The sequence below is a fragment of the Camarhynchus parvulus genome, chromosome 6 (assembly GCF_901933205.1).
Source record: "Camarhynchus parvulus chromosome 6, STF_HiC, whole genome shotgun sequence".
Taxonomy (NCBI): Eukaryota; Metazoa; Chordata; class Aves; order Passeriformes; family Thraupidae; genus Camarhynchus; species Camarhynchus parvulus.
The window spans coordinates 10,034,937-10,048,692 of NC_044576.1; the positions used below are offsets into that span (position 1 = coordinate 10,034,937).

The 13,756-nt window shown below is 37.4% G+C and overlaps 1 protein-coding gene across 2 annotated transcripts in view; it reads right to left on the bottom strand.

Annotated features, from left to right (window-relative positions):
• Window positions 1-13,756, bottom strand: part of NRG3 (neuregulin 3) — a 390,407-nt gene that overhangs the window by 190,951 nt on the left and 185,700 nt on the right. For both annotated transcript variants that reach the window (XM_030950824.1, XM_030950823.1), the window contains exon 2: window positions 11,389-11,518. In XM_030950824.1, the coding sequence (XP_030806684.1) occupies window positions 11,389-11,518 (130 nt within the window). The remainder of the gene's footprint in view (window positions 1-11,388; window positions 11,519-13,756) is intronic.

Genomic DNA, 13,756 nt, shown 5'->3' on the forward strand with positions numbered 1-13,756 from the left:
AGTCACTCTGAACAAGAGCACAATCATCTTGGTTCAGCAAATAATAAGATTTACTAGAAATTTCATCCTGGCAAATATTATAGTTATTCATCATGCATAATGAATTAACTTTGTACTTTATTTAAAATTTATACAGTCTATCAGTCTATTTTTTGCTAACATGTTGCATATATTGCCACCATCTTGTCCATTTCCTTCTATTAGAAAATATTCTACTGTGCGCTACTTGCAGAAATGAGATAGATATAAAAACTTTAGTGCAGTGTACCAAACATTTCTACTGCTGTAAATCATTATTATTCAAACACAGACTGGTCAGAGTTTTACAAGAGTGAGCATTTTAAAAGCACTGCTATGAGAACTTGCTAGTTTTTCCAAAAGAGAGGGGAAAAAAAACCCCAAAAAACCCACATCAAAAAAAAAACAAAAAAACCCATATCACCCATTTTAATTGTTGCTGCTATTTCCTTCCTGAATTTCAGAAAATTGATGGGTTTTGACAGAAACTTGTTTTGCAACATTAGAAATTCCCGCTTTCAGGACAATTTTAAAGTTCCAATGTAAAGAGGTAAACCCTCAGCCCCACTCCTAAAAACAAATAATAAACCCAATAAACTTATCACCTCTATAGATAACCACAAGAAAATATCTCTTTCCCAAATGGAATGATCAAAATGGTCAAAGTAACAGAGAAAAGCAAAACTACTACAGTCCTTTTTGACAACATCTTGTATGATTTGAACCAAGACTGCAACATGGAAATCATGCTGTGCTGTTTGAGCCCACTTTGGCAAAGCCTGTCTGTATCACACATGATCAGTATCTCACACTGGCACTGCCAGAGCAGCTACAACATCAAATTCTGCTGCTGCTCCCTAAGAGCAACTTATTTGGTGCATAGAGCTGGGAGCTTTGGTAACATGCTGGATGCTCTACAAAACAAAAGGACCATTGCTCTAAATAAGACAAAAAATGATGTCAACCCTGGGTAATGCAGCAACATGAAGTCCCAATGATTTCTGCACTGGTTTTGAGTTACTAAGTCACGTGGAAACAGCAGCAATTTAGCATGGAAGCAGAACCACAGATTTATGAACAGCACACCTTTCCATATAATTTTCCTCAGACCACAAAGACTTTGATGGTGCTTGAATGGAAAAACCTCTATATTTAAGCAGTTGGTTTTATTTAATTGTTGCTGAGTTATTAATCCATCAAATTTTGATTTTATTTTTCCATGTTCTGTCTATACTAACTCAGCAGAGTTCTCATTCTCCACCTTTTCCTCCAGAGTCCTCAAAGACAATCAGCACATGGTCACCCTGCTGCCCTAACCTCAGCCAGCAACCACAGCCCTACAGCTGGTATGTTACCCACCTTACAAATTTACTAAGATGATGTTTGAAATAAACATTTCCAATTGAAGGGAGTGGGGGGGTGAAAGTCTGTTTCAGACTTCTGCTAGTATTTCCCTAATCAGATTAGCAAAACCCTCAATTTTTAGGATTTGGTCATCCTCACAATCCTCATATCCTCCTAGGAGCTCCAGACACAGTGAGAAATTTAAGCAGAAAGCTGAAAATTCCTCCAGAAGTCCACTGGGAACGCCATCCAGGACAGCCATTGTACAAGGACTTGACACTGCCCTCCTGATTTGTGCTGGGGTTGGACTCCGAAAGTCAGAACCTCACTACTACCTGAACAGTGTTAGAGGGAACCTAAAGAGAGGAGATTAAAATAACTGGACACAAAAGGAAGGGCAGAATTAAAGGGCAGCCTGACTCAAGTGCAGCTCCCAAACAAAGTTCTGTTCAGCAGCCTGAAACAGTCTGCCAGAGTGATCCCATCAACTACAGCCCCCTGTCACTTTAGACACTGTATTCATTAATCTGGTTTTTACTTTTCAAAATAGCCAACACAAGAAAAACCCCCAAACCCTAAAAAAACCAAACCACCACATATTTTTGTGTGAAATGAGGCCAAAGGAATGTGGCCTGTCTGTGAGGATCTTCCTGAGACCAGTAAAATCAAATTGATGCTTTATTTCACTTAGAAATGTTTTTCCCCCTGTCCTCAACGAGCTTCATTAAAAAACTAGCAAACAAAAAAGTATTAGTTTCCAGATGATCCTTTGTGAGATGCTTTTAAAAAATAAAATTAATTTGCCTCATGAAGTCAGGATAAAGCATCATAAAACAGGAAAGGTTCAGACAAAATGCATGCTGCAAAGATTGTATACACTCACCAAAAGACCAAGAACTGCTGTTTTCGAAGAAATATTCAGCACCTGATGCAAAGTTTATAAACTTATATAGCTTTATAGCAGATGCTTCCCTTCCAGCAGCAGTTCCACAAATAATCTCACTTTGCATTCCCCTGTCAAATATCCTTTGCATTTAATTAATTATCAAGGCATCACTGGGATATTAAAACTACCTTAAGTGCTTGGAGTTGGACCTCAGATGTGTGTGCTGATCCAAGTGAGAGTGCAGAAATTACCCCAAGCTTCTCACAGTGGCTTCTTCAACAGCACAATTCTTGTGAAATCTGCAGTTTTCTACCCAACAAAGCAGCTGATGAGGCACAAACACAGCCCAAAAGGTGTTCCATTACACACTCCTGGCATTATCTCTTAACAGACTTTATCTAAATCTGCTGCTTATTATATACTGTTGGCAGCTTGCCCAAAGAGTTCACCCCTCTGCCCTGGAATAACTTCAAGGAATCCATTTAAAATTCAAACACTATGCTTATGGGTACAGGATAAGGACCAGAATATTTATCTATTCAATACAACTCACAGAAAAGAGTTTACCTGCCAGTCTAATCTCAGATGCCCCACTTCACACAACATTACAGAATCCACATGTTTTTACCTCACTTCCCCTCTTCTTCTCTGAGAAGGTAGGAAGGGTTTTCTTAGCAGTAAAGGATGGAGGAAACAGGTGGTTGGTTTTGTTTGTTCTCATTTAGATGGATCTAGAGTGCTGGTGGATTAAAGTTCTGGTATTTAGCATTTTGATATAGTTGGCATATATTTCTATTTAAAGGACTCAATTGTCCAGAGCTTATTTCTTCTTCTATCGAGATTTTTTTCCAGATCTTCTGGGAGAGTGTCTGCAGATAGGATTAGATTGGAAATGCTATTGCTTTCAGTGTACTTAAGACACTGGCAGGGATGAGAATTTAAATGAGAGATTTCAGATGTCTGCATTATGCACTTCACAAATTCCTTCTTGCCTAAGGGAGGTAAGAACAACAACAAACCTAAGTCATTTCCAAGTTAATTTAAAAGCAGAGTTTGATGGCAGAATATTTGCATATGTTAGCTTCAAGACAGATGCAATATATGCCATCAATATTTGCACCCATACATGTTAAGGTATGGTTTCTTTTTCTACAAATTCTTTGTGAGTACTATAAAAGCTTCACAAACCTTTTTCCACTGGGGTCTTGAAAAATAAGGAGGGGAGAAAAACCCCCAATTCTTATAATTAGACAGAACATTCCTTTGCAATGGAAGGACTAAAACAATTCGTGGTTTTCCAGTTTTCAGGATATACCCCTTCATCCTGTATTTAGTTTCAGACAGCATGTGCTGAGTAATAGCTGTCTGTATGTGTCATGGCTTTATTTTGCTCTAGAATTAGGAAACAGGAGGCAGTTTTGAGGCAATTTATCCTATTAAGAGATCAATGTGCTTACTAGTTGTATTTTGTATAGAATGGATTTGACTCATCTCTGGAAGTGGAGATGTGCTACACAACCAGGGTGCCTTGCTCAACTATGACGGCAAGATACAGCTTCAGAAACACGTGTAGGCACAAGAAAAATGGTGATAAACCTGAAAGGTTCCACCAGATTTAAGTGTTCTTGATACTGAGACACGGAAATGAATGTCAGCACAGCACTGGTTCCTGATCTCCCACTTCAGTGCCAAATGAAGAAATCCAAGCATTATTAGCAGCCTCAAGAAAAAGTCATCTCAGCTGTGAGCTAGCAACTACATTTACCACTTCTCCCTAGTGAAATTCCAGGTTACAGCCCAACTCTTGCTTAAACCAGCTGAAGGGATCTTGCCAAATTTCAAGGGAGCTGAATTTGGCCTCTTTCTCTTCCAGAATTCCAGGAAGAAATGACAGTTTACTTAAAGCTTCCAGAAATATTTTTGTTTCACTCACATTACTGGTTGCTCTAAAAAAGGACATGTATCTCTTATGTCTGGGAAGTAACTCTGTACATACATAAATGAAAGCATTAACTGCTTAATTTCATGCTATTATCTCTGAACTACAGATGTGTGGCTTTAAAAAAATAAAATGTAAGCAGGAGGATGTGCTAAGCCTGGAACTATGTTTTCCCATACTTCACATTAACTGAAAACATTAACATTAGTCTTTAGTGTTCTGGGAGAGAGAAATTAATTCCCTGTTTCTTCAGTACTGCATGCTGGCACAGGTTTAAACCACATTCATTTTCTTAAGCACCAACATTAACTTTGGATGCACATCTACACAATTTCTCCTTTATTTCCTCAAACTCTTCCAAAAATTATTTTGAATAAGCATTTCAAACAAGACAAAATGGAACTAAGATTTTCATGTTGCTTTCATAGATATTTGCTTAAATTGACTGAAACACAGGTGAATTGTTAAATTGGAGTGTAATTTAATTATCTGAGCATGCATTTTATCTGTACAGTATTATGACTTTTACCTTATTGTTCCCACTGGAAAAATGCATCTTCACCATAACCTTAAGCAGGTGCATAAATTTCATGACTTCAAAAGATGGAAATGGAACCAGGAAATCCCACTGGTTAGTAATCAATTTTTTTTTCCAAAGGAAAAGCATTAGAATATCTAGCCTAAGGTGCTCAGCAGAAAGCAAATAAGATCTGAAATACTATGAATACAGGCTCTAGAAACTTAAAACTATCATTAAGTAGGAAGGTTTCTCTCATTCTGTGTTTTGTTTTACTGCTAAATTAATTTATCCTCTCCCAAGCAATAAAACTAACACAAAACTATTTTCAGAAGATGTTTTAGAGGAATAAATGGATAATAGATGGCTTTGTCAGTGACCTCTGTGTGCAGAACTGCTTGAAGGAGCAATGCCACGTGAACAGCAACAACCATAATAAACACTGGCTTACTGCAGTACCCAAAACCTTCAGTGTGTAAAAGGAGAACTTCTGTAAACACATCAAGGAAAATAATCTGCCAGGAGATTTGGTATGAAAACCATTACACTGCTGCATTAAAACCCTTAGGTTTGCAGATATTTGAAAGTAACTGGCTTTCACAAGACTTAAATTGGCATATGTATTCTGCAAGCTGAAAGTATTTGCTACCATAGAAGTTACAGCAGAAGCTGCATGCAAGAATCTAGGGGAAAATCTGTAAATAAAAAGCACTGTAAAATGGAGTGTTGATACTGTCAAAATTAATCAATAATTAAAGTACTTTGACAAGAAGATTTCTCAAGAGCCTCTATCTGCTGAATGTTAAATTATGAAAGCATGAATCAGATGTTCTTGTGTTCCATGTGAATATCATATCATGTGTTCCTGCACTATTGCATCTGGGGAGGTTTTAAAAGACTCAATTTACATTTAAAAACCTGTTTGTTATTTATTGAGTTCTTATACCATAATATCAGACTTAAAAGGGCTTGATTTCAGAAGACTGTTAGAAAAACAATAGGGATAACTGAAAAAGTACTGATTTTATATAGGTGAAATTTGGTATTTGGATCAGTTAATTTTGTTTTTATTCCAAATAACTGCATCCAAGTAAAGAAAACAAGGCTTATATTTTGATTGAAAAAATTCAGACCAAGTGATAAAAATTATACAAGACTGGATAATATGAAAAGAGTTAGGATATCTAGGTAACAAGTAAGAGTCCTACAGATATATTGGATTTTACACCATTTCACATTGAGGTTTATGAACCATTTTTCTTCACAGGTCATATCTAAAAAGGTTTAGAACAAGAAACCAGGTATGTGAGAACAAAACCATGCAACCTCTTCCTGTTATTTCAGGGGGCAGGAGCTTGAAAGGGAGCACACAGAAATGCTTTGGGTTTGGGGAGTGTTTTCGGGTTTGGTCTTTCTTTGGGGATTTTTATTTGCTTCTTTTGTGAAGGAGAAGAAATATCTAAATCTATACAAGAAAAGCATGATGGTTTCCAATAAAAAAAAAGACAGAAGTAGTTACATTATAGATGATATCAGTATTATTTAAGGCAGTAAAGGTTTTAATTTATTACAAGTGCTACCTGGAGTAAATGAACATGGGCAAGCTGATGCTACCCTGGGAAGGTGTACTCCCTGTACCAGACTCCTCAGGAATTCCAGCTTCCTCACTTCTGACAGGCTGAGTTTTGAAAAGGATGAACCAGGCACAACACTTAAGCACACTGGCCATTCCATTTCAGCTAAAGAAGCAATCACAGTGCTGAAAGCAACCACAGCCTGTGAGAGCACAGCTGAATAAACAGGTGATGGACTAACAACACAAGGGAGTATCTATATTAAAGTTACTGAAGAGTTCCTTAACAACAGCTTATAGATAGCTAACTTTGTATTTTGACTTTGCTTCAGGCTTTCCAAAGGAAACATGAAAGCAAAGGTAGGGACATCCCAGAAAATGGTGCATGCAACTACACAAACAGAATCTAGATATGTGCTACAGCAATGCTCATAAGACAATTTTCATAACAGGAGCTCTATTGATTGCCCTTGACATGGAAAATATCCTAAATTCCAAGCAGAGCCTTTTTCCTCCTTTAAAAGTCTGTTGCTGTATGTTACATTGTCAACTTTATACAGTGGATTATTTTGATGAAACTATGCTTGGAATATTATGACATGAGTGAGATTTTTTAATGTGTTCAGTGTTATTCAATAGTGAATTATTTCCTGGGCTTGCATTCTTGAAAAGTGCCAGCATAATACAAGATGGGGGAATGCACAAAATGGAGTAGCTGGTATTTTAAAACACCTAGGTCAGACTGCCAAAGCCTCGAAAACAAGCCATGTAACTAAATCAGGGAAATTATATTCTTAGTTTTTTAGATTTTTAACTTATGGTTACGTGCACATATCATATGCCAAGCTCAGAACTGTTCTGAAGTCCCATCTGTTTGATCCCTTTCTCCTGCTTTCACTGACAGCAAGGGCTATGCCTGGATTACAGCTACTATTATGCAGAAGACTCACAAGAAAACCTGACAGTATATAAACATTTATCCAAACTGGATTTTCATTAAATGGGGATTCAATCCTTCTGCTCTCATGACAGATTTTAAACAAAGCTGAGAAAACTGGTATAATTTTTTCATCAACTAAATTTAAAAATGGAAAATTTATGCATAAATACGAGCAAGACCACCAAACTCAGAATTCACCAGAACAGCATGCATGCATCAAAAACAGACTGCCCAATGGAATCTGAACTCTCTGGGACTGTAACCACAGTAGCACACTTCAGATGCTGATGGATGACCTGCTGTAATTTGGTCAACTGGAAATTATGTTTTGTTTACTGTACATTTGTGAGTCTATTCTTTCATTCTCCATTGTCAAAACTTACTCAGGCTTTCTACTGCTTGAAGGAGAGATGAAGGACAGGAAGACAGGATGAAAGGTATATCTCAGCCAACTACTCAAACCTATGAAGAGTACATCAGAGTTCATCACCAATGCTGAGACTTCCTGTGCATACACAATTGTCTTAATGGCTTCTTCCAGAGGAGCAATTTAAAAGTACAATCCTCTTCTCCCCTCAAAAGTTTTAGCCACTTATTCAACCAATGTTTTCCAGTCTTAAATGTGTTATCTAAAGAAAAGGTAGGGACTAAAAAGGAAAAAATTATGTAGAAGGAGTGACAAAAAGAGCCCAAAACCCACAACCCCACGAGCCAAACTCAAAAAAAAAAAAAACAAAACAAAAACCAATCCAGAATTACTTGAGATGGGGTATTTTAAATAAAATTGTACAAAGAAAACTTGAACAGGTCTTTTTAAAGCCTGGATTACATAATGCTCCATTAAACATTGATGTGTCAGAGTTGACTGTGTACTTGATTTTTTTGGTGTAAATTACAAATTAAGGCACCCTCACCATTCAGCTTAAATTCTCACAGCGGCAACATTGAAAAAATTTAAGCATATGGAGAAGCTAAATATGAAGTTTCCCTGCCGATGACCTTAAAACAAGCTCATGTTAAACCATTCACAAAAATAAACACTGAAGTCACAGCTTCAAAATAGCACAAAACATCCAGTGAATCTTGTTTGTTACCTAACCACACCGGAGAACTCTTGCCAGTTTACATCCCAGGCAATTTTTCACCAAGAGATAGTGAGTAAAATGCAGAAGTTTGAATAAAAATTTGAATTACAGAATTTGAATTAAATTTAGAATAAAAAGAATTTAAATTAAAAAAAAAATAATTAAATTCCTGTGACTTCAGGACATTCCTGTGTAGGTGAACAGGAAAGGAAGATCCATGATCAGGGCTCCTTCTGATCTCCTGTGTTCCCAGTGGCCTCCTGCAACACAGCCTCCCTCCTGTCCTTGGCTCCCCACAGCTGTGGGGTCAAAGCAGGAGCCCCCCAGGACAGGAAGGAGCCAGAGCCCTACAACACCCCAGTGCCAATGTGACCCCCGACAGCCAGAGGCAGGAGGTGGGCATGTGCCAACCTTCCAACAACAGCACCATGGGGTTTGGGCCATAAGGATACAGAAAAAGCCCAAGGCGTAACTCAAATATTTATTAATTGCTACCAAATCTCTCTTTCTGTCCCTTTATAATTAGCATATTTATCCTTAGAAATGCACATGCAACAAGAACTGCACAACTCCCTAAGAATATCATCTACTAACACCCTTCAAACCTGACCAAGTGGGATAAGAGTTTTTTGTTCATCCAAGGTCCTCTGTCTGCAGCTGTTCCACATGGCAAACTCCCATCTCAGTAAATTGGTGCTCTGCTCCCAGAACAGATGCAAAATCACTCTCACAGTGAGAGTATACAATGCAGCCTGATTCCAAGAACAAAGTACCATTTTAAGCCTTCATAATTCTGTATTCAAATTATTCTTTTTGATGGCAGTGGGAATTCCATAACCCTTGTAAAAAAATTGCTTTTTACGAGTTAGAGGACAATTACAGTATATCAGTACAGTATTTTTCTATATGTGTACATTCTGGCTGTTATTTCTGAGCACTTTTATAGGCTACAGACAGAAAAACACCTGCATCCCACTCATTTACAGCACTGTGACAAAGACACACTCAGTCTACCCAGGTAGAGATACAACATATAAGGGCCAAATTAAAATATTTCTCTCCCTTAATGAGAAACCTATCACTATAAAAGTGATCCTGAACAAGTTGCTGCTTGCAGTGTCCAAGGTCCTTACAAAATTAAAGTACTACCACTGATCACCCTTTAAATTTTAAAATTTAGCTTTTGCTCTATGAAAATCATTGCCTTGTATGGGTCTTTTGGTGTTGCACCATTCAAAGTACCCACCATAAAAAAAATGTTTAATTCCCAGAGAATGTGCCAGCACCTGGAACGTGTACAGGCAACAAAACCCTCAAACACACGGGAGCCAAGGGACTCCCAGAGATACTGCTGCTTCCCTATGGAAGGATAACACAGGGAAGGTGCTGGAAAAATTTCACTCTGCTGGAAAGAATGAAAAGTCAACATTTTGGCTTGCTGAGTTAACAGGGGAAAGCTTGGGTGGAAAACTTCTAACCATTAGCCAGGCTGCACTATCAGAATCACAGGAAATAAATGAGAATTTGGCAAAGATGATAAAAAAGATCCTGAAAGTCAAACCAACCAACCAACAAAAAAAAGCAGCTTTTAAGAGATATCCCCTGCCAATTTTTTAAAATGTAATCCACAGTTTACAAAACCAGTCTGTTTAAAGAGGTTAGCTACTAAATTTATCAGCCAATTTAAAAATTCTCATACACATCCATTTTTCTCTGCTATTTTACAGCATTTTTGTTCAGTTTGAATATACTGACTATGAGAAACAGTAAAATAATTGAGTGACATAATTCCCTTAACAGGTCATGACATTTCTAAGGAAGACCAAAAAACCTCATCTGCTTTGAGAAAAAAAAAAACAGAAAATCTGTGTATTATGATGGAAGTAGAAAAATATATCCATTTTCCACAATAAATGAATCATAATATTTAATTTAAGCATGCCATACAAAAACATAAAGAAGGGAAATTAATGATCACTGAACCAAACACAACTGGATAGGAAAAATGACCAGTATTGTATAAAAAAGTGAAAATCTTGGAAATATTCTTCTGATGATAAGCAGAATTTCACCAGTCTAAATTCATAAATTTCCATTTTTAAGCTAGGCACATGTGACTTTGCAACTTTTTTTTCTGCTTTTATTGGGACTTCGCAGCTCAAGTCCCAAATACTTCAGGAAATCTTCAGTCCTCGACCCTTTTTATCATTTGTGTTACAGTTCTCTATACATTTAGGTGTTCAGATTAGAATTTGGGCATATGAGTGCCCAAGTGATACAAGTGTATCTCAGGTACACCTTTTGTGTGCCATACACAGTACCATAGGAGTAAATTAGGTTTCCAAAATGGAAACCTGCTCTTCTGTTTGAAAGATTGCTTAAGAAATTGGGGGTCTGGTGGATATGTGTGTTAAAATCCTCATCTTTAGGAAGATATTGCAGTATTCCTTCTGCATATCACTCCTCTTTACTGGCCTCCATGGCTAAATAATAATACTAATAAGTGATCTGGCTTTCTTTTCTGATATTCTTTTCAATACATTCAAGATGGCCTTGCATAATAGCAGAAGTTCAGGAGTATAAAGTGTACAACAGCTATAGAGCAGGTTCAGATGGCTATCATAGTCCACTTCATCCTTCAGTAATTAAACTTAAGAAACCCTAATTCTTAAAACTACTAGCCCTTCCTCTCTCTCAATTAACAGAACATACAGTTATTGTCAAATACTGTAGCTGGAATACCCAAATAAAGGAATGCTTCTGGTATGTAGGGGAATATAGGACTTTCATATGTAAAAAACCCAACAAAACGAAACAGCAATCCTTACAGGGTTAGAAAATAGAATATTGAAGATTTTCCTCATCTATGGAAGGATCAAAATGTTGCTTCTCATATCTACATATTTCTATTTATGATTACCACAGACTAGTAAAAATCCCACCAGCTGCGAGGCATGCAGTTGAATTGGAGGAAAAAAATTCCACTGCTTTCCAACATTCTACACCTGAATGCTTGGGGTTTTTTTCCCTAATGCTTCCTCCCTGAGGCAGAAGGCCTTTCTGGCACGTTCTGGCAGGTGACTTACCGGCAGTGTTTGTGGGATCCTGTTAAGGTTTCGATCACAAAGCATTCCCCCTCGTTGAGACAATATGCCAGGTCCTTGTCTTTGCATGGCTTAAAGTGCTCCGAGCGCTCCGTGGAATACGTCGTGGTGTCTGAGGAGAAAACAGGCAAAGCAGAGAAAGGCTGTAAGGATAAACACTGGCTGTTCCTGCAGTACATGGAAAATTAATGTGATCCTACTGGGCTCAGTGACATCAAACAAAGACTAAAAGAAATGGAAAGCACAGGGCATGCCAACCTCCCTTTGACTACAGCATTATTTGCAATCAGGTTTCTCAAAAGATTTACAAGAAATACCAGCAGAAAAACAAACCAGACTGCAGCAAAGTTGGAGTATAATCTCAACCATTTCCAATTTCCAAGGTTTCCCTGCTCAAAGGTAAAGACACTCACTTTGTGTACTTTAACCAGAACAATATTTTCATATTCCTACAACAAAATATGGTCTGAAATAAGATACAATTTTTTTTCATAAAAACCAAGCAAAAGTAGTTAATATGATGTAAATTAAAATTTGCTTTAAAAAACCCACAAAAACAACAAAAACCCACTACAATGAAAGAGGAAAAAAAAAAGCCAAACATGCAAGGTCAACACTAACTTGAATCACCAGTCACAAAAAACAGCCTAAAACTCAAACACAAGCAATGTGATTGTATCATTTCACATAGATCATCTGTAGGTGTATGTAAGCCCACTCCCAAAACACAGATACAGGCTTGATTACAGGTAGAACTGTTGGCTGCACCTATGGAATATTTAGTTAGATTTGGAATAGACTGACAGTGTGTCAGGGTGAACTATCATTCCTGTCTTCTAATAAAACTCTTTAACCTTTCCAATCCAGTTGGATTAATGAACAATAAAGTGAAATTTTCAGAGGAAGATGCCTGACTGACACATTTTAATTTTCTTCACTATGACATGGTTTTGTCTAACCAAGTGTGATTTTCAGAGTAGATTATTATCTCCAGAGAGCCATGGTTTAATCTTTATATTCAATCTTAATTCAAAAAGTTTAACTTCCTAACCACTTTGCAGGACCTGATACACAATGAAGTGGTAAGAGAACATTTCACTGTATATCATATAGCCTATTACAAAATATTACTTTGACTGCTGTCAAATAAATGAAGCAGTGCTCAACAGACACAGAACCTCGCAAACTCAAAGTTATGCAAACACTTTAACTTGGTTTTGCTCATAACTGAATATAAGGTAAATATCCACCGAACTAACACCAAAGTTGAAAACCAAAATACTGAACCTGCAACAATATACCTGTAACTACAGTTCTGCAAGAAAATTCAGATAATCCCAAAAATATTGTCAAAGTAACTCTCTTTGTGCTCAGTATATTTTTAGTAAAACACCTCTACAAGTTTTCCTTACGTGCAGACTAAATGACAGAAGATAAATAAAGATAATAAAATACATTTGAAAAAAATAAGAAAATCCACACCCTGTTCTTTGTATGCAACACTTCTTTGGTTTTCCTCTCCAGAGAGAAAATGTTGTAGTTTAGTGTTTTCAGTGGAGAGAAAAAGTATCCTGGGAATAAACTCTTAACAGTCTTTCCTCAAATGTTTTTACAGGTGGAGAACAAAAGCCTGTGCCATTGTCGCCAGTAGCAGCACTTACAAAAAAGATGCAGGCTAAATAGAAACTATGTTTTTAATGTTTGCCAGCAAACCTTGAGATGAAATGTATCAAGTTGAATTTTGGAGACAATACAAGACGGTTATGGATGCAAACATCTATAAGTGAGACTAGCATCTGACTCTTGGCACTTCAAGATTGATCAGCTTTAATGTAAAAACAAAAAAATCCTCACATAGAAAAGAAGTAGCCCAGTTATTTTTTAAGGCCAGTTTTACCCAGGAGCACTAAAATGACCATTTAAAACTCGATTAGGCAAAAAGTAACTATAAATCTGAGCAACCAGTTATATTTCTACCCCTTTTAAATATGGGAAACTGAAGGTAACACTATTTGAAAGCACTCCTGGTCGTTACAAAAGCTAAGTAAAACTGTTCGATGAGCAGAAAGTCAGCTTGAGCCAGCTTTAGGGAACAGAACACTTGCATTTGCGACCCTGCTCTGAGGAAGCAATCCATGCAAACACCTTGATGAAGGTGTACAATGCACAGACCAAAGGAATCTGAGGCGCTCCCAAAGGACAGGAGCAAACGAGGGGGATCCAGCGCGGCTCAGGCAGTGACGCAGGGAATTCTCAGAGCTTGGCTTTGAAGTGCAGGAGCCTCCTCTTGTACCATCATTAAACCAACAACACCTTGCCAAGGTCAGCATTTTAAAGTTTTAGATGAAAT